Here is a 22233-nt window from a genome sequence, read left to right as displayed (position 1 = left end):
TGTAACGGCTTGCACGAATTGAACAATGGCCCTCGGCTAGAGTTTGGAGACTGGAGATCGCTGTCCTACGATAAACTGCACGCACAGAGCTCAATATTAGCAAGATTAACTTGATGAATCAGCAAGTCACCTCATCCCACCTGGCGTGTGTATGTCATGTCCCTCGTGTGCGGTGTGTGTGTGTGTGTACCTGCATGCGATGGAAGAGGTCCTGCGTGGAGAGCAGGTTGTAGCGGCGCTGGGGATGCTGGGCGACGTGCGCGCGCACCCAGTGCGTCTTGCCCGCGCCCGGCATGCCCACCATCAGGATCACCTGCTCATACAATCATATTATATTATGTTCCATATTTATTTACAATTACCTATGAACAAGTCTGTTATTAGACCTATATTGACCGGAATATGGACAGTGATTACCTTTTGTATTGTTTTTGAGTTACATGCATCTTATTCACGGGTGACTGTATGGGAGTAAATACGGAATTCTAATATGCCTTCATCGCTTACTACGCAATGGTAAAAGTTTTTTCAACCCACCAACGGAGCGGCAGCTGACATTCACGCTTAATAATATGTCTCTTTTAACCACTTTACGAGTTAACGCTCGTCAATTGTCAACTCAGCAGATACACTTTTAGCTAACCTCTTAGCATAGAGTAACTTATACTAGAGCGGTACTGTCATAGTAAATTTTGTAACCCCAGTAAATTCACTGCCATCTGTCGACACACTTTAAAACTAAAAATAAATATTTATAAAAATACGTATTTAAATATGGATAAATGTTTTTTTTATTTGCATTAATTATTTTTATATGACTTTGACCCATGTTCTTTCACTGGTATGCGTTAAAATTATAAATAACAAACGAATCAGTCAACGCCCTCTATACGAGTGTAGGCCAAAACTAGTGGCGCCATCTGATCGAGAATCAAATTTTCGTGATTTTCGAGGCACGTTTTTTCCTTAGACTGTATCCATCTATTACGGGGTTATATCTATCTTTGCTCTTAGTAACAATATTTAGTGGTATGTGGAGTTTGTTTGTACCTCGCACTCGGCCTTGGAGGCGGGTCGCCTGGGCCCGGGCACGAGCTGCGCATGCGCGATGAGCACGTAGCCGGGCAGCAGGCACGCCTCCGCCCCGTCCAGCTCCTGCTCCACCGTGAACCTGCCAACAGTTGCAGTTCTAGTACCTTGACGCCAGCAAGCAAGGCCGCAAACTGCACATACGACTCAGGTACAAGGAACGGGTTGTAGTAACTTAACGCCATCAAGGAAGGCCGGAAACTACACATACGAGTCAGGTACTGGGGACTGGATACATCTCTAACAAACAATCTAATATTTTATTGATTCCATATTTGTAATTGTTTTTTTATAAATTTTGGTTAATTTTATTGCTTGTAAAAATGAAAAAACACTAGGTCAAAACGAATGATTGCACATTTCTCTAAATTAATCTCGTTTGAATGAAGAAGATGCATTATTGCCGATCGTCGGTGGTGGAAAAGAATAAAACAATGAAGGAAGAAGGAATATTGATTGAGAAACATACCTGGTGACGAATTTAATCCGCTTGTCGAGTGTAAGACCCTTCAGTACTTGCTCCTCAGTCACCTCCGGGACTGGGCCTTCTATAAATAAAAATATTCTTTGAGATATTGTTTCTGAAGATGGGATGAAATATTCTAGAATTCTCATCATCTTAATACTTTCCCGGTTGTATTGACCCGGTAGTAAGCTAATTCTTGAGAATTGGCGCAGGCGCTGGTTAATATCTGCCATCTGAACTTCCAAACAAGACACAAGACTATTATAATTAGTCCAGTTTCCTCACGATGTTTTCCTTCATCAAAGACCAAATTAATGCATTTGGCAAATTGAAGAAATTGCCTTAGGGTGGTTATGGGATTCCACTTGTCCAAGATCTTTGTACAATATGTATTAACGTCTTACATGTTGCTTAAAAAACACATGCACATTGGACAAATGGAATACCCTTAGGAAGCATTACAGCCGCGAGTGATTTTGTCACTACACAAACCGAGCTGCTTCGCGCGGCAATTTTCTCACAAGTCGGTTCGTTTTGTGTAGACCCTTTTGTTGAAAACCCCTTGTGTAGACCCTTTTGAGGTAAAACATGACTATGAATTTTAGTTCGTCTTACCTGGTGCCGGTTCCTCCTTGACGTCTTCCTTGGCCTCCGGTTCAGCTGGTTTGGCCTCTGGTTCAGCTGGTTTGTCCTCTGGTTCAGCTGGTTTGGCCTCTGGTTCAGCTGGTTTGTCCTCTGGTTCAGCCGGTTTGTCCTCTGGTTCAGCTGGTTTGTCCTCCTTCGCGGGCTCGGCCTCGGGTGCCGACTCAGTCTCCATAGGCTCCTGTTTCACTTCCGCGCCTTCTTCCGGCTTATCGCCATTTTCCTTTTAATAAAAAAAAAATAGTTAAGTGGTCTTCAGACTGACTGGTCTTGCTAAAGATCGATTAGACCCCTATATTACCCGCCTTAATGTAAGACTACGACATGTAGTATCCCGGTCGATATAAGTATGGTGTTGGAATGCACGTATTAATGGGTGCAGTGAGATCTATTCTATCGATTTAGCACTTTGAACGGCAATGAGGCGAAAAGTGACTGAGATTTGCCGCACCAATAATGATTCAAAAAATAAAAAAAGATTTACTTGTGACAGGACAGATACCGTAAAATCACGTTTGTTGTATAGGAGCCGCATTTAAATATTTTCACAAACATGCTATGTAATATTGATATTACGTTTTTTATATTAGGCTGAGAAGTATCACGTTTCAGGCGCGGCTAAACGAGAGGTCTGTAATGAAATTTTATACAAAGTTGCAGGCCTAGGCCGGGAAGTGGCTTTTTTTAAATTTCTATTTCACATATACTTGTGGCACAGCATCATGGCATTCAGCCATAAAAAAAAACTATAAGCAATATTTGCTTTTTCGTTCGTTTGTGACATTCTGCCAATACGCCTATAAAAAAAAACAATCTTTTTTTTTTATTGATTGATATATATAGTTGGTCAAGCAAATCTTGTCAGTAAATAACAACAAAAAAATATATACTCATCCTTGGGTGTTAGTACTAGTGTAAGACAAAGATAGTATGATTCTCTCTGTCTATGATTGAAATAAGACAGTCCTTTGACAAACTATATACCTATATTAAACGTTTGAGAAAAGCACTATCCATACATCGGCGTGAAAACGGGTTGTCGGCCTCATAACTATCCGGCCTCACTACGTTCGGCCGTATATTCTATTCGGCCGGCAACCCCTTCCTTCCCGGCCTCTGTAGTAATGTACTATTATATTATTCTATTTTTAGTATTTGTTGTTATAGCGGCAACAGAAATATATCATCTGTGAAAATTTCAACTGTCTAGCTACCACGGTTTATGTGATACAGCCTGGTGACAGACGGACAGCGGAGTCTTAGTAATAGGGTCCCGTTTTTACCCTTTGGGTACGGCACCCTAATAAAGGAATGTAACTATCTGTACAAAGTTCTTTTAGGTACATCTTATGTAATCAAAGATTTTTAGTGTTTTAAAACTTACCTTAGGCTCGTCCTGTTTCTTTTCCTCCTCTCCATCCTTGTCCCCCTCTCCATTCTTGTCCCCCTGTGCTTGTTTTTCCGCCTCTTCCTTTTCTTTCCTTGCTTGAGCTTCTTTCTCTTTCCTTTCGCGTTCCTGTCTCTCGCGCTCCTGTGTTGCAACATTTATGTCAATTTCCGTTACTTAGATACTGACAGTCGACGCACAGCCTAAATTAATGCCTATTGAATGTAGGTCCTTGAAATTTGAAATATACACTCACCAAATGATGAGGAGCTTTAATGTTGTAGGATGACTAGTAGATTGCTCGGGTAAAAATCGGATTAGGAGAAAGGTTTTAACGACTTCTACGAAGACGAAGATGTAGGCGGAGAATAGTTTTAAATCTAAGAGTAATATTATAAATGCGAAAGTAACTGTTTAGTAAAACGTTAAACCATATTAGGTGAAATTTGGTATGGAGATAGTTTAAGTCCTGCATAGGACATGGGATATTTTTTGACACCAAAATAATTGGAGACCAAGGCTTGTTGAAACATATCGCGTGAGTGACTAAAAAATACGCGAGCGTAAGTTACTAAAAACTTATTTTACTGATTAACTCACGTAGAGTTAAAAAAACCGGACAAGTGAAAGTCGGACTTGCCCACCGAAGGTTCCGTACTTTTTAGTATTTGTTGTTATAGCGGCAACAGAAATACATAATCTGTAAAAATTTCAACTGCTAGCTATCACGGTTCATGAGATACAGCCTGGTGACAGACAGACAGGAGTCTCAGTAATAGGGGCCCTTTATTACCCTTTGGGTATGGAACCCTAATAAAATTAGTTTAATATGAACTCATAGTACAAAAGTTTACAAAACGTATTCAACCCACCTCTCTCCTCTGCCGTTGTCGCTCCTCTCGTTCTTTCTTCTCCTTATCTTTTCGCTCCTTCTCCTTCCTGGCAGCTTCCTCTTTCTGCCGCTGGATCTCCTCTTCGCGAATCCTCTTCTCTTCTAGAACTTGCTCGATGGGTATTTCAAGGCGTTTGCGGACTATCTTCGTCTTTGTCAGCATGTTGTATCTGGTACAAATAACTCGTGTTAAAAGTTATTACATTAAAAAACCTGGTGGATTACTTAGGTAACATGAGCATTAATGGCCTACTTGTCACTGACATATTCGCTAGCATGTGCGTAATTAATTTCTATGCATCTCGCTCGAACTGGCATATTACGGCGAGCGAGATGTATAGAATAGAAAGAAACAGCGAATATGTCAATGTCAGATCAGTTAAAAGCTTGTGGTACCCGTACAGCCCTGTTTGTTTTTTTTTTTTTTTAAGTTTGCTTTCGGAAAGTTGCTTTTGCCAATTCTAAGTTTGGCGCGGTCGAACTGAAGTGTACATAATACAAGACTCACTGGTCGTGTCCGAAGTTGACCCGGTAGCAGATGTTCTTGGTGAGCACGTGCGGGAACAGCGCGCGGCCGCCGAGAGCCGCGCGGTCGAACTGAAGTGTACATAATACAAGACTCACTGGTCGTGTCCGAAGTTGACCCGGTAGCAGATGTTCTTGGTGAGCACGTGCGGGAACAGCGCGCGGCCGCCGAGAGCCGCGCGGTCGAACTGAAGTGTACATAATACAAGACTCACTGGTCGTGTCCGAAGTTGACCCGGTAGCAGATGTTCTTGGTGAGCACGTGCGGGAACAGCGCGCGGCCGCCGAGAGCCGCGCGGTCGAACTGAAGTGTACATAATACAAGACTCACTGGTCGTGTCCGAAGTTGACCCGGTAGCAGATGTTCTTGGTGAGCACGTGCGGGAACAGCGCGCGGCCGCCGAGAGCCGCGCGGTCGAACTGAAGTGTACATAATACAAGACTCACTGGTCGTGTCCGAAGTTGACCCGGTAGCAGATGTTCTTGGTGAGCACGTGCGGGAACAGCGCGCGGCCGCCGAGAGCCGCGCGGTCGAACTGAAGTGTACATAATACAAGACTCACTGGTCGTGTCCGAAGTTGACCCGGTAGCAGATGTTCTTGGTGAGCACGTGCGGGAACAGCGCGCGGCCGCCGAGAGCCGCGCGGTCGAACTGAAGTGTACATAATACAAGACTCACTGGTCGTGTCCGAAGTTGACCCGGTAGCAGATGTTCTTGGTGAGCACGTGCGGGAACAGCGCGCGGCCGCCGAGAGCCGCGCGGTCGAACTGAAGTGTACATAATACAAGACTCACTGGTCGTGTCCGAAGTTGACCCGGTAGCAGATGTTCTTGGTGAGCACGTGCGGGAACAGCGCGCGGCCGCCGAGAGCCGCGCGGTCGAACTGAAGTGTACATAATACAAGACTCACTGGTCGTGTCCGAAGTTGACCCGGTAGCAGATGTTCTTGGTGAGCACGTGCGGGAACAGCGCGCGGCCGCCGAGAGCCGCGCGGTCGAACTGAAGTGTACATAATACAAGACTCACTGGTCGTGTCCGAAGTTGACCCGGTAGCAGATGTTCTTGGTGAGCACGTGCGGGAACAGCGCGCGGCCGCCGAGAGCCGCGCGGTCGAACTGAAGTGTACATAATACAAGACTCACTGGTCGTGTCCGAAGTTGACCCGGTAGCAGATGTTCTTGGTGAGCACGTGCGGGAACAGCGCGCGGCCGCCGAGAGCCGTGCGGTCGAACTGAAGTGTACATAATACAAGACTCACTGGTCGTGTCCGAAGTTGACCCGGTAGCAGATGTTCTTGGTGAGCACGTGCGGGAACAGCGCGCGGCCGCCGAGAGCCGCGCGGTCGAACTGAAGTGTACATAATACAAGACTCACTGGTCGTGTCCGAAGTTGACCCGGTAGCAGATGTTCTTGGTGAGCACGTGCGGGAACAGCGCGCGGCCGCCGAGAGCCGCGCGGTCGAACTGAAGTGTACATAATACAAGACTCACTGGTCGTGTCCGAAGTTGACCCGGTAGCAGATGTTCTTGGTGAGCACGTGCGGGAACAGCGCGCGGCCGCCGAGAGCCGCGCGGTCGAACTGAAGTGTACATAATACAAGACTCACTGGTCGTGTCCGAAGTTGACCCGGTAGCAGATGTTCTTGGTGAGCACGTGCGGGAACAGCGCGCGGCCGCCGAGAGCCGCGCGGTCGAACTGAAGTGTACATAATACAAGACTCACTGGTCGTGTCCGAAGTTGACCCGGTAGCAGATGTTCTTGGTGAGCACGTGCGGGAACAGCGCGCGGCCGCCGAGAGCCGCGCGGTCGAACTGAAGTGTACATAATACAAGACTCACTGGTCGTGTCCGAAGTTGACCCGGTAGCAGATGTTCTTGGTGAGCACGTGCGGGAACAGCGCGCGGCCGCCGAGAGCCGCGCGGTCGAACTGAAGTGTACATAATACAAGACTCACTGGTCGTGTCCGAAGTTGACCCGGTAGCAGATGTTCTTGGTGAGCACGTGCGGGAACAGCGCGCGGCCGCCGAGAGCCGCGCGGTCGAACTGAAGTGTACATAATACAAGACTCACTGGTCGTGTCCGAAGTTGACCCGGTAGCAGATGTTCTTGGTGAGCACGTGCGGGAACAGCGCGCGGCCGCCGAGAGCCGCGCGGTCGAACTGAAGTGTACATAATACAAGACTCACTGGTCGTGTCCGAAGTTGACCCGGTAGCAGATGTTCTTGGTGAGCACGTGCGGGAACAGCGCGCGGCCGCCGAGAGCCGCGCGGTCGAACTGAAGTGTACATAATACAAGACTCACTGGTCGTGTCCGAAGTTGACCCGGTAGCAGATGTTCTTGGTGAGCACGTGCGGGAACAGCGCGCGGCCGCCGAGAGCCGCGCGGTCGAACTGAAGTGTACATAATACAAGACTCACTGGTCGTGTCCGAAGTTGACCCGGTAGCAGATGTTCTTGGTGAGCACGTGCGGGAACAGCGCGCGGCCGCCGAGAGCCGCGCGGTCGAACTGAAGTGTACATAATACAAGACTCACTGGTCGTGTCCGAAGTTGACCCGGTAGCAGATGTTCTTGGTGAGCACGTGCGGGAACAGCGCGCGGCCGCCGAGAGCCGCGCGGTCGAACTCGTGCGCCGCGCCCAGCTCCGCGCCGTTCAGCGTGTACGAGATCTTGCACGGGTTCGATTCCAGGTCCTGACAGAAAATAATATCATGTATATTCAAGTTTCTAAAAAATGTGCCAGTTGCGGGGCGAGGTGTTTTGTGTAAACCAGCCTTATTATCTCATGAAGTTTACGAAATTGCAAAAAGTGATCGCCATCCCAAATTTCGGCATTATTAGTCCGATTATGTTGATCAACATGAATGAACATTGTGATTCCGCTTGCGATCCCACATGCCACTGAGCGTGCGGGAGTAAATACAGAATAATGTTATACCTGTATCAGCTTTCATGTTTCAATTAATTAAAACTTAAATAATAAAGCTTTGCAGGAAATAGCAGCTAGCTTTGGCAGGGGTGTAGCGTTAGAGCCGGCGTAGCTTTATTTGACGTTCATAAGCGCATTGTAATATGTCTACTTGAATAATAAACTATCTTTATCTTTATGTTTAATATTTTTAGGTACATGTTTTTAGGCTGCTAATGCATTTCAAGCCAACTTTCGACGTGAATATTTAAAAACAAACTGCCAAATTTACATGACATCTATAAATGCCATGCTGAGTCGGGACCATTTCGTGGCTAATATGGGTTGTGTCATGTAATGTAATGTTAAATATGCGTTGTAATGTTATGTGTAAGTTTGCTTTTGGTTCTTCTTGTGTTATAATGTGCCATGAATAAACTATTTCTATTAAATCTATATTCTATTAAATTTATATTTAATCTATATCATCATTCGCTTGCCCTTGTCCCATTCACTTGGGGTCGGCGCAGCATGTCTTTTTCTTCCATACATCTCTGTCACCCGTCATCTCATCATTCACTTGCGTTAGTTTCATATCATCTTTCACACAGTCCATCCACCTTTTCCTCGGTTTTCCTCTCCTCGTACTTCCCTCCACATTCATTCTTAATACCTTTCTCGTCACATGACTTTCATCCCTCCGCATCACATGCCCGTACCATGCTAGGCGATTTGCCCTTACTTTTTCTGTTATGGGTGCAACTTTCAGGCTTCCTCTTATATACTCATTCCTTATCCTATCCATTCTCGTCACGCCACACATCCACCTTAACATTCTCATCTCCGCTACATGCAATCTCTTTTCATCCTTCACCTTTAGGGCCCAACACTCTGATCCATACATGACGACAGGTCTTATGATCGTTTTATAAATTTTACCCTTCAACCGAAGGGGCATACGGGCGTCACAAATGGTTCCCGTAACCTGTCGCCATTTCATCCATCCTGTGCTAATCCGGTTTTTCACGTCGCGGTCAATATCGCCATCGCACTGTACGAGCGAACCGAGGTACTTGAAGTCGGAGCAGACCGGCAATGTAACGCTATCGAGTTCTATGGCAGCAAGACTGGAGAGACCGCCAAAATCGCAGAACATGTGTTCTGTTTTAGATCTGCTGATCTTTAGGCCAACATTCTCCAATTTTTGCCGCCATTTCTCAAGTCTGCTCTGCACCTCTAGTTCGTTTTCACCTACAAGCACAATGTCATCAGCAAACAGCATACACCAAGGTGCCTCCTCCTGTATGTCCGATGACAGTGCGTCCATAACTAGCAGGAAGAGGTAAGGGCTTAAAGCCGATCCCTGGTGCAAGCCTACTGTGACACTGAACCTGTCGGTGGTGCCAGCTGCTGACCGGACGCGTGTACAACATCGGTTGTACATTGACCGGATTAGCTCCACATACTTCCCAGGCACGCATTTCTCTTTCAGAGCCCACCACAAAACCTCTCGGGGTACTCGATCGTATGCTTTTTCGAGGTCAACAAACACCATATGCAGGTTCTAATCTATATATACGTATCTATATACGTCGTGGGCAGATTATATATTTTGATCATTTCATGAAATGCCATTTTTGGAACTGTTTACTTCATGATATGGTTAGGTTAAGTTTTACTCTTTCATGATACCGGGCAACTGATCACTTCATGAAATCATTGGCATATCATGAAATAATCACATCTAAGATCGGGCCACGACATATATATCTGACCAATAACGTTGTCACACATTCCAACGTTCTGTAGACAATACGTTGACTGACGGACTAGATTATATATTTGATTAGGTAGAGCAGTGGTTCCCAAGGTGTGGTCCTCGACTCGAACCCCCTAGGGGTTGGCGAAAAGCGACATTGATAAGTATGTACAATCAGACTTTCTTAAATACAGTGGTATATTTTTTTCATGTGGTCCGCAGTTATCTGCAAAATTGATTAGGGGTACACGGTCGGCGGAAAAGTTTAAGAAACCTTGAGGTTGAGTATCTGAAAGATTGTGCACTTACCAAATAAACCCCGATGACGTCTTTCTCGGAGAAGGTCTTGCCGTATTCCTTAAACTCTCCGTTGTTGACAGCTCGGCCTGTGCTCTCATAGCCGAAACTCAGCTCACCCTCGCCTAGAATTATCCAGTTAAATTAGCTATACAAAGGAAAAGGCAACAAATAACACATAAAGCAAATTACTGTCTTGCAAAATATTAGACTAAAATTTAAAATGTCTAACACACACCTAACACAATTTAAATTTCATTCAATCAACTTTATAAGTACTGTATAATATTTGTAACAGTAAAAAAGGTGTTTCAGAGAAAAATCAACAGATCATGAGCATGAACCATCTAGAAAAGACATCAACCATCAGAGAGATCTAAAGATCCGTCTAGATTCCTTGCACAAGTTTAGCGCAATCACGCGTAAAGCCATAGAGTAACTTATACTAGAGCGGTACTGTCATAGTAAATTTTGTAACCCCAGTAAATACACTGCCATCTGTCGACACACTTTAAAACTAAAAATAAATATTTATAAAAATACGATAAAATGTATTTAAATATGGATAAATGATTTTTTTATTTGCATTAATTATTTTTATATTATTTTGACCCATGTTCTTTCACTTAAAATTATAAATAACAAACGAAACAGTCAACGCCCTCTATACGAGTGTAGGCCTAAACTAGTGGCGCCATCTGATCGAGAATCAAATTTTCGTGGATTTTCGAGGCACGTTTTTTCCTTAGACTGTATCCATCTATTACGGAGTTATATCTATCTTTGGTAAAGCTAATGTGCGAGTTATGGACTGGAGAATATGGACTCACATTAATCTGTCTTTGTCTGAAATAAAAGCATTTTATTTTTATTTTTTATTAATGCTTTCAACTCCCGTTTGCACTGAGATATAATTTATAAAGAATAAATAAGCATTATAAGAAACAGGGCCAAAATGTTGAAGGATTGGTGGCCGCTTTCGGATGAAAGAAGCGCCTGGCGTCCATTGGCTCGTTGGGTGGATGACGTTCGAAAAATCGCGGGGCACTTTTGGATGAAACTAGCCCAGGACCGGGATAAGTGGCGTACACGAAGAGAGGCCTGTGCCCAGCAGTGGGCGACTGAAGGCTACAATGATGATATGAAACAGGGCATACCAAGATGCAGGGAGGAGTCATCCGTAGACCAGCCGACTCGGAGCCCGTTTGAGATCACCTCTTTATCGCCGGTGGTTTCCGTTGTCGTCACCGCGTCACCCACTCGTACCTAAAAATTACATTTTGTTTAAAAATCGTAATGATTTGTTATTTCGTATTTAATATTTTTATATGATTTCGACCCATGTTATTTCACTGTTATGTGTTAAAATTGTTAAATAACAAACGAAACCGTCAACGCCATCTAAACGAGAATAGGCCAAAGGTGGTAAAACGATGTGGCGCCATTTGTTCGAGAATCAAATTTTCTTGATTTCCGAGGCATGCTTTCCTTAGACTATCCAAGTATCTATCTAATACGGAGATACATAGTCTTCGCACAGAATAAATAATAGTACTACCGTACAGAAAGGAAACTTCCTACAAGACCGAAGTTTGACAGCGATTCAGGGACGAACCATGATGTTCCTTTCTAATATATGGCACTATTCCTTTCGGCTATTTAGGGTTGTCAAAATTCAGGTCATTATCTTATCTGGGGTCGTGCACGCAAAGGAAAGTCAAGTTGTGCCAACCCTAATAATTGCTCGGAGCAATGCTGAGTCGAACGGAGCCGAGTTTGCCCGAAGCGAGGAGCTTCGCACCCCTGGTGTTTGTTGTTACTGACCTCGAAGCAGAGCCGTCCCGCGCCGCCGTGGCTGCCGCGTGCGCCGGCCCACGCGTGGGCACACGCGCACTCAGACAGCGGTACCAGGGACACTAGACATCGTCAAGTGACAGTTCGTAAACCTTATTGCCGTGGCATAAGGTCCGCCGATGGTCGGTGTGGTGTTGTGACTGACCTCGAAGCAGAGCCGTCCCTCTGCGACGCCGTGCGTGCCGCGTGCGCCGGCCCACGCGTGCGCGAACGCTCCCTCCGACAGCGGCACCAGGGAGACTAGACATCGTCAAGTGACAGTTCGTAAACCTTATTGCCGTGGCATAAGGTCCGCCGATGGTCGGTGTGGTGTTGTGACTGACCTCGAAGCAGAGCCGTCCCTCGGCGACGCCGTGCGTGCCGCGCGCGCCGGCCCACGCGTGCGCGAACGCTCCCTCCGACAGCGGTACCAGGGACACTAGACATCGTCAAGTGACAGTTCGTAAACCTTATTGCCGTGGCATAAGGTCCGCCGATGGTCGGTGTGGTGTTGTGACTGACCTCGAAGCAGAGCCGTCCCTCGGCGACGCCGTGCGTGCCGCGCGCGCCGGCCCACGCGTGCGCGAACGCTCCCTCCGACAGCGGTACCAGGGACACTAGACATCGTCAAGTGACAGTTCGTAAACCTTATTGCCGTGGCATAAGGTCCGCCGATGGTCGGTGTGGTGTTGTGACTGACCTCGAAGCAGAGCCGTCCCTCGGCGACGCCGTGCGTGCCGCGCGCGCCGGCCCACGCGTGCGCGAACGCTCCCTCCGACAGCGGTACCAGGGACACTAGACATCGTCAAGTGATAGTTCGTAAACCTTATTGCCGTGGCATAAGGTCCGCCGATGGTCGGTGTGGTGTTGTGACTGACCTCGAAGCAGAGCCGTCCCTCGGCGACGCCGTGCGTGCCGCGCGCGCCGGCCCACGCGTGCGCGAACGCTCCCTCCGACAGCGGTACCAGGGACACTAGACATCGTCAAGTGACAGTTCGTAAACCTTATTGCCGTGGCATAAGGTCCGCCGATGGTCGGTGTGGTGTTGTGACTGACCTCGAAGCAGAGCCGTCCCTCGGCGACGCCGTGCGTGCCGCGCGCGCCGGCCCACGCGTGCGCGAACGCTCCCTCCGACAGCGGTACCAGGGACACTAGACATCGTCAAGTGATAGTTCGTAAACCTTATTGCCGTGGCATAAGGTCCGCCGATGGTCGGTGTGGTGTTGTGACTGACCTCGAAGCAGAGCCGTCCCTCGGCGACGCCGTGCGTGCCGCGCGCGCCGGCCCACGCGTGCGCGAACGCTCCCTCCGACAGCGGCACCACGGACACTAGATCTGGCAGCTCCAGATACTGGTTGAGGTCGCTATCGTCTGCGGATGCGAAATTATATTCATTACGGATGATGACACATGATCAATTTAAAACTAAATTTAGTAAAATAGATAGTGAAATGAGCAATTTCTCACAATAATGTGGATATTAAAATAATATATGGAAATGATAAAAAACTTGACTTGTTGTATTTTTTTATCATTTCCATTTATCAAAATTTAAGTTCTTTTTTTTTAACTTTAAAAAAAGATAAAAAGTAATTTAAACATCCATTTGATTCCTTACATTTTATCAAAAATAAGATTGTATAGCAGCTATATACATAAACGCAATATTTCACGGACAATATCGCAAATTTCTTGTTTTGCATACTAAGATGGGTTCTCAGTTGGACGGGAGGATGAAGTCACATTCACTTTTCATTTTGTTCGGACTTTGGCTATCATTTCTGGTTTTTGTGTAGCTTGTACAATGGGTACCATATAGACATTTGATCCTAAAAACAAACCTAAAGGTGGTCTTTTATAGGTGCAAATATATTTTTGGTTTTTGCAAAAAGCTTAGAATGTAGCGGTCTGGAATATGCAAAAAGATATAAAAACTTAATACTTACACCAAGACAAAGTCAATTTGTCGTCATTAAGATCGGGTTCAACGACCTTGGCCTCGCTCGATTCAGATTTCTTCTTGTGGCGAGATTCCTGAAAAAATATAACTGGTTAGATACTGGATTTCAACAACTTACTGATTTTTTTAATATTTATTGACAGCATTATAATGGCCAGCGTGCACACAGATTGCCTAGTGTGCAAAATATTCGACCAATCAAGAGAGAGGTTACCAACAATATCAAAATTCGAAAATAATCATCTGAATCCTAGTGTCACCCAAAATTTCAAGTATAACTACCCAAGGTCCCCAATGGTCTTCATTTAATTTCCACATATATAAGGGTCGGTTGCACCAAACCAGGGATGTTGCGGATGCCGATTTTTTGATTTTTTAAAGGCTTACATCGTAAAGTGTTCGATCGACGAATCACAAAAACTAAACGAGATTCCTATTGGCTAATGACCAAATTACCTAGCACTTACGCCGCCGCTAAGATGGGCCTGCGGGGCCTGTACCTACCTGTTCCACATCCGCATCCGCGTTAAGCTCTGCATCGATTTTATGCGGATGCGGATGCAGATGTTGAAAACAATGCGGAATTTCCGCGGTTGCGGATGCGGATGCGAATATTCGCAACATCCCTGCACCAAACTCGCTCGCTAAATTTTATTGTATGGAAAGTTTCATAGTAAACCGCCGCGGCGCGCCGGGTGACGTTGATCAGTCTGTCAAATGGGGATGGTGCAACCGGCACTAAATCGGGAAAAACCATCCTCAACCCTATCTTCAGGTAGCACTGGTAGCAACTAGCAGTGATGAGGTAATACAAAACTAGGGGTCGATGAGATTTCTCTAAAGAGCCAATAATTGGATAGACTCCCTACCTCAACAGGGGGCGTAAGCACTTCATTGGTGACTTCAACGGCCTTGTAGAAGTTGCTCCAGCGAGCCTTCTTCTCTTGCTTGCGTTTCAGACGGTTCAGTTTCACTGGGTCCTGCGAAACGACCAATTTTGAACTTTAATAGTTTGTCGTGAAGGTACAGTGTTGTATAACACCTATTTGTGCATTTTTAAGATGTTTGGTAAATGCTAATAAATTTGTCGAATATTTGCTCTGACTTCGACACCAGTAGTAATTATGCTAATGATAAGAACATTTTGTTCAGGTACCAAGTTAATTTTCATGGCTGATATTTCTCAGTTATTATAACAAAAAATAATGCAGAAGAACATATTTCGAAGAATTAGTAGCTAAATGGGTTTTCTGCCGACGCGATATCACGTCGGTAGAAAAATCCATACTAATATTATAAATGCGAAAGTCTGTCTGTCTGTGTTACCTCTTCACGCTTAAACCGCTGAACCGATTTAGTTGAAATTTGGCATAGAGATTATAGTTTGAGTCCCGGGGAAAGACATAGGATAGTTTTTATGTCGGAAATCGTCCCTAAAGAGAGTAAAAAGGAGGGCGAAATAAAGATATTTAATGAATTGCCTGATAATTGATGTCAAGCAATTAAGCTTATGCTCAAATTGAATGATTGCTATTATTGTTATTATTTATTTATTCATTAACTTGTCTGAATATTGACTATATCTAATACTTAATCTAACATGCGTCAATTTAACTACGGTAAAAAAAAAAGAATTTACAAAATGTCATAACAAAATATCACAGTTCAATACAAAATAGGATCACAAATTTCATTACTAAATAATTATTAAAATTTATTGAATTAATTAACGTTGCCAATTGTCGGTAAAATATTTAATGAACTCTTCAATGGAATAAAAGCACTCCCGCAACAACAGGGCTCTTAATCTGTTTTTAAAAATCCCAGGAAGTTTGTTGTACAGTTGTACACCCTGGTAGTGCGCGCAATGACTAACTACTTTAAAATTCGGTTGTAATTTACAATGTAGGTATTTCCTTCTTGTTTTCTCCCGCATTTGTCTCTCTTCAGAGGTCTCGTATTCGCCTAGATTTTTAACGAGCTCAGTAAGGAGCAACAGAATGTACAAACACGTAACGGTTAGTATTCCCATCTTTTTGAAATGTTCCTTGCATGACTCAGGTTGTGAAATTCGCAATATGGTCCTTATCGCTCGCTTCTGAATTACAAAGGCTTTATGCATATTATAGTCATAGCTATTTCCCCAAAATTTTACACTATAGCGAAGCTTTGACTCAACTAGTGCGTGATAAACCATTTTTAGATGCTTACGATCAACTACGTCCCGTAAACTACGCAGAACATAGCAAGCCGAACTGATGGAAGCCTCTGCTTGCAAGTTCATTTTTCCAAGTAAGTAGATCGTCAATATGGATACCAAGAAACTTAACACTGATAACATTTTCGATGTTTTTAGCCCAAATGTCAGATCCAGCATGTCATTTTGCCTAACAGTAGACCTAAGGAGCATTGCACTGGTCTTACCTGGATTCACCTTCAATTTGTTGCAACTGAACCAGTGATGAAATAGTTCTAGTGCTCGATTTGCTTTATTATTTAGATCTTCCAGCGAACAAGAGTTTACAATGGCATTAGTGTCGTCCGCAAAAACTACTAAGTCGATATCCAGTATTTCTTTCGTGATAAATTGTATAAGGTCATTTTTTTTGTATAGATAACGAATAGAACAGGGCTCAAAATAGAACCCTGAGGCACACCTCTTGTTATTACACTTTATCCAGGCGCTATACTTACTCTAGCTGTTTCCACGCAGACGAAGTCGCGGGCAAAAGCTAGTTGGGTTATAAAAGAACAAAGAACAAACCTTGCTAAATTCCTCGAGACGCTTTGCATCCTCCTCTGCCTGCTTCTTCTCTCGCTCTAAACGTTCCTTCTCTTTCTGCTGCAGGCGCTCGTTCAGTTGTTCCCACTCTTCTTCCTCGGTTAGCTCGCGCTGTCTCTCTTGCGCCTCCTATTTAAATATTTCAATTTAATGAATATATACTTTTACAGTGTCAAACTCGTGTACGCATAAATAAAAAGTTAAGTAGTAAAAATAAACTGTTTTTTTACTAAAAATCTTATTTGACTCTTGTTGTAGGTAAATGACATATCTTTACTTCAAGTGGGATCGGAGTAAGGAAATACCACTAGAACCATGTTAATATCCATAGTTGCATTCTATCACTTAAAAGTCGCAAACACAGTTTCGTAACAAAACAATTCTCTTTTTCTCTACCCAAATATCTAATCAACAAATACATATCTATCACAATCCCGTGGACATTATATCACGAAACATCAAGGTTTTTGGTGATCCATATGGTTATTACCAAAGACCTATGTAACTCCGTATAAGATGAATAAAATCTATGGAAAAAGAGTGCCTCGGAAATCAAGAAAAATTGATTCTCGGACAGATGGCTCATACACCTTTGGCCTATACTCTGCTAGATGGCGTTGACGGTTTTGTTTGTTATTTAACAATTTTAACACATATCAGTAAAAGAACATGGGTCAAAATACAAAAAAAAATCATTTATCCATATGTATATACATTATTTGGTACCTTTATACATTATCATTTTTAGTTTAAATCGTGTGTCGATAGATAGCAGTGCCTTAGTTACCTTATTACTTTTTACGTACCTCACTCTCTTCGCCATCAACAGCCTTCTTATCTTCCCCCTCTGTCTTTTCTCCACCTTCTTCCATCTTCTGATCTTCCTTCTGTGCTGTATCTTCAGCAGGTTGCTTCTCATCAGCTTCCTGCTCCATTGGTTCTAAAGAAATACCTGGGTTTAATAGCTTATCCTAGGAGCTTAATTTTGTATAAGCAGAAACGCCTACAATCAATACAACAATTCTTTCAGACACACAGACTACACAGAGATAGTGAGTTTTCCACTTTTCCTTCATTTCTAGGAATTATATTACGAGTTTTTGATCGCATTAAAACCCTTGGTTAGGACATGTTAATTATGTAAAAATATAACATCACTTAACCTATTTCTCAAGCTAAATGTTTTAACTTTGAATAAAATCTATACCTCTTTCAGTTCCGGTTAAAAAGTAGTCATTGTATTGTAACCTCGATTGAATTCTCATTCATGAAAATCGGCTCAATAATTTTGACGCTAAGGTGGAACACACAACAAATATAACCACATACATAATGGGAGTATTCTCATTAGTACATAGGGATGTAAAGGGACAAAGACTGCTAAAATCATTACCAAATTACCACCACCAAGGAGGTTCTAAATTGGACTGTTTTGCAAATTATTGCTCTTACCTTCAGATTTCACCTGAGGCACTGGTGACTGGCTCCTAAAAGTAAGAAATAAACATTATTTTTATTAAATAAAATGTAATAAATAATACTGTTTAATACTTTATGATAAGGTGGCTCAACTCATTCTAGCAGTTTCTTTCCAATCATTTACCTCTCATCATCAATGCTGTACATCTCCGAGTCCTGAACTTGGGGCTTCGCCTCCGGCTCCGGAGCTTTCTTCGGCTCAGGTTCTGGTGCAGGTACAGGCACAGGTGCAGGTTGTACTGGCTCTGGTTCGGGTTCTGGTGATGATTCTGGAGACGGTTCACGATCAGGTTCAGATTCAGGTTCTTCAAGCTTGGTTTCCTCGACAATCGGTTCTGGTGTCTCAACTCGAACTACCTGTTTAAAACATGGAAATGTTTTAATTAAGAGCTTTTATATATCAGTATGAGTTTTTATTATTTTGGATTTTGGAAACAAATTTTGGATATTTTTATTTACGAAAACGGGATATAATCGCGTATAATTAAGTTTTAAAACTGTAGTTATACGCAATTTAGTCCTGTTTACGTATAATAATGTATAAAAATAGTGAATGTTTGAAGTGTAGTGTAGATATGTATTACAATAGGTTATAATGATTGTTATGATACTTATGATACTTCTGGTGGCACTGTAAGCGTATAATTATTCAGAAGGTCAGTAAAATACATAACTGTTAGATTTTATCAAATACATTGTGATTGCCGATTATATGATTGGGTCCAGTGTGAACGAGTCAACGCTATACAGCTTTACATATGGCTATACAGCTTTACCTCGTAAGACCCACCATATAAAGTTTTTCAATTTTTAATTTGAACCTTATTCTATAAGTAAATTGGAACGAATTTCGTTTGTTTTACTACCCAGTGAAACAAAAAAAAAATGCTACTCTATTTGTTTCATCAAAAGGTTCAAATTAGAATGCAATGAATATGTACATTTTAATGTACATATTCATATTGTTTTAGTTTAGGTACTAACATATTAATTTAAGTATATTTGTAAGTATCGAAATATGGTTTTTTTTTTTAGCCTCACGAGGATACGCGTATATAGAAACACATCCAATATGAAGACCGTTTTGAGCTAATAACTGACGAATTTTAAGATTTCAAGCTCGCATACATGAATCTATAGTTACAATAAGAAAAAATCTGATCAGGTAGACACATAGTTCAGAGTGTATGGTTATACATAGATTCCTAGGAGTCCCTTTTCAGTTTTTATGCTAGTATTATAACCCCAACTAGAGGGACAAGTACTGTTTTTTTTATACAATTGTTACTGAAAAAATTAGTACAGACTCTATTTCTATTATACGTACCTTAGCTGGAGTAGAAGCCACTCTGGTTGACGAGGACCGTCTCCGAGTTCTAGCAGCTGGTCCAGCACGCCTGGGTGTGGATGGCTCATCTGCATCCTCGGTTGATGTGTCTAGTATTGTTGTATCAGCAATTGCTGAAAAAGGACAAAATTATAAGTGTTGTTGCCTTGCTCATAGTAATTTCAATGAAATTCTAATAGTAGTGTTTATTATATTTAAACAGCTGAGATACATGCATTACATGTGAGATACATACAGAAATGTTTTAGTAATTTGTGTTAAAATATTGTAATTATAATAAAATTTAAATGTTAATCTTTGAGATAATAAACGAAACCCATGGAAGAAGCAAGGTTTTGTGAACTTATTATTTCTTTTCCAATAAAACCGTTAACTTTGAATCCAAAAAAATCAGCCAGGGAAATTTTTGCACATACCACTACACATTTTCCTTTTATAAATACTTTTTTTTATGGTTAAAAAATGTATAATTAGCTAATATTCAACATGCCAGTGGGCATATTTCTAATCACATGATAACACAAGTCCATTTCATGGTGCTAATCAATCATTTTGAAATACCTAAAGGCGTTTCGCGATATCGTTAGCTCGCGCGGCAGCCGCGCGCAATGGATACCGGGATGATCGAGTTGGCTCGCGCGGCAGCTCGGTATCCATTGCGCGCGGCTGCCGCGCGAGCCAATGTTTGATAGTTTGCCGCGCGATATCGAGACACGCCTTTATGTTGACAATGGTTTATCAACCTATGGCAACTGGTAATAACTGGATTAGCCACAATATATGACTGTTTGCAATGCAATTGATACCCAGCTTCAAGCTCAACAGAGCAGAAAATAAATGCCTAAACTGAGAATGAACTATCCCAAATGGAAACTGAGGAGTATCGTCTCTAAAGGGCTAATGTCTATGAAAAGGGATACCGCCGTTTAGCCAAAATATTTTTCGCCAAATTTCACTTCCCAACAAACTTATGGTATCAGTTTCATTTCCCAAATGAAATTTTAGCAAGTTTTTATTTCGCAACCATTTCATTTCGCAACCCCATAGTTGGGAAATGAAAATCACATACAAGGTTGGGTTAGGTTAGGTTGGATTATGAAATGAAATTTTGCCAAATGATAATTTGCGTAAAATAGTTTGGGAAGTAATACTTTGGGAAACGATTTTTGGCAATACATTAGTAAACCCTATGAAAACCATACGAAAATAAGCCCTTTTCAAACAACACAGTACTTCACACTTTGGGATTCCATAAACATAATTAAAGAAAACCAGAAATTTGAACTTTGCAGCATCACTCAAACCCGAACAATGTAATGAGCATTCTAAATTTTTTTACCATTCAGTAGTTCAATACTATTTTGATTAGACCCACCATACTGCCTCCAAACCATACTAATGTTCAGGTGGGTAACTTCTTATTTATACTTGCATGGTTGTATCAGAGTGGAAGAGATAATAATAAGATCCCGGATGTCTGTTTAGTTTGCGGATAGAATAGAATAGTAATGAATTTGGTTAACTGTATTTTATGTTATCTACTTTCTTGCCAAACATTTTAGTTAGTGTTGTTAGTGCTTGTAGATAATCAAAACTTCCAAGTCCTTAAAAATAAATTAACCGGTATGCTCATGTACAAAAGGTAATCGAACTTTATGCAACATGTATATAGCTTATTGTCTAGTATGCAAGAAATAATTAAAACTGATTAAAGTAATTAAAAGGACTGATTACCAGATCATACATCATATTGAATAGTTAATTAATGATGCAGCTTAATTAAGTATCAACTTTAACGTGGTGTTTAGCGCCAAGTTACAGTAGGTAATATCTAAAGCGGATAAATTTAGTGTTTCCAATGACATTACGGATACGGTGTACGTTGTAATGGCTACGTTGGTAAATACGATTGGCAGTTCAGGCCCAATTATAGCCCTGACGTCATTTGTTACAAAACTATGACTATGGATGTTCGCATCGCGTTGAAAATACAACGATATAACACGTGCTGTTACTGTTACCAACTAGGGAGTACCTATGATACCACTGAAGATTTTTAGGCATATTATCGCGGTTCTTACTCAATATAAAGCGTGATTTCTTGGACATAAAGCATACTTATTTACCTTTCCCGCTTTTAGCTTCTAGCGCCTTCTTTAGTCTTTCGACCAAAGCCGGCTTATTGCCTTTGGTATCCAAACCCAAGGCGCCGAGCTCCGATCGAAGATCCACGACCTTCATCTTGGCGGGATCCATTATTATTCGTTAAACTAACACTGATCACGATATATTATATTCCCTCTGCTAACAACTCAACTAAGAATATACATTCCTTGATCTCAATCACAATTCTGCGGAACAAGAAGAAGCGCCAAGCTATCCGAAAGCAATATGGCGGCCGGCGGCCGCAGAAAAAAAGCAAACGCGGGGAGCGCGGGGACCGCGCACCGCGCACAACCTCCGCACAACCTTTCGGATACGTTCAAAAACTACAAAATATCGGAAGTATATGCAAGTATATGTTATTAAAATTTGATATTTTTATTTAATTTTAAGTAATAAAAATAATTTATTTAAGATTAATTAAATTAACAACAAGGTTTTTAGTAAAACCGTTACAGACGGGCGTTCCGGACCGTGACTGGTCTGCTATCCAAGGCCTGTCCGATCGTGTGAGAGCATACGAACGACATAGTTACAGTCTGGCAAAAAAGCGTAGAAATTAAAAAGTGGCAACACTGTAGTGTCGTTCCTTTCAAATGAGTTTCAAACATCCAAAGGACGCATTAATGCGTTAGAGAGAGCAAGTTGCTATCTCATTCCACCGCATAGCTGCGTCCCTTAGGCTGGCCTACGCTGGGCCATG

At 42.7% G+C, this 22233-nt stretch overlaps 1 protein-coding gene across 1 annotated transcript in view; it reads right to left on the bottom strand.

Moving 5' to 3' along the window:
- The window catches only part of LOC134751698 (heterogeneous nuclear ribonucleoprotein U-like protein 1), a 34861-nt gene extending 13098 nt beyond the window's left edge, over positions 1–21763 (bottom strand). Inside the window, exons 1-18 of the mRNA XM_063687143.1 lie at positions 21494–21763; positions 19347–19480; positions 18144–18376; positions 17993–18027; positions 17347–17480; positions 16523–16669; positions 14628–14738; positions 13745–13832; positions 13033–13169; positions 11123–11231; positions 9978–10090; positions 7537–7694; positions 4457–4646; positions 3582–3728; positions 2171–2420; positions 1559–1637; positions 1051–1171; positions 191–313 (exon numbers count right to left, since the gene is read on the bottom strand). Coding sequence (XP_063543213.1) covers positions 191–313; positions 1051–1171; positions 1559–1637; positions 2171–2420; positions 3582–3728; positions 4457–4646; positions 7537–7694; positions 9978–10090; positions 11123–11231; positions 13033–13169; positions 13745–13832; positions 14628–14738; positions 16523–16669; positions 17347–17480; positions 17993–18027; positions 18144–18376; positions 19347–19480; positions 21494–21623 — 2439 coding nt within the window. The 5' untranslated portion in view covers positions 21624–21763. The remainder of the gene's footprint in view (positions 1–190; positions 314–1050; positions 1172–1558; positions 1638–2170; positions 2421–3581; positions 3729–4456; positions 4647–7536; positions 7695–9977; positions 10091–11122; positions 11232–13032; positions 13170–13744; positions 13833–14627; positions 14739–16522; positions 16670–17346; positions 17481–17992; positions 18028–18143; positions 18377–19346; positions 19481–21493) is intronic.
- Between the last annotated feature and the right edge of the window lie 470 nt (positions 21764–22233).

Source organism: Cydia strobilella, chromosome 23 (genome assembly GCF_947568885.1).
Source record: "Cydia strobilella chromosome 23, ilCydStro3.1, whole genome shotgun sequence".
NCBI classification, from domain to species: domain Eukaryota; kingdom Metazoa; phylum Arthropoda; class Insecta; order Lepidoptera; family Tortricidae; genus Cydia; species Cydia strobilella.
This window is presented reverse-complemented; position numbering and strand designations above follow the sequence as displayed.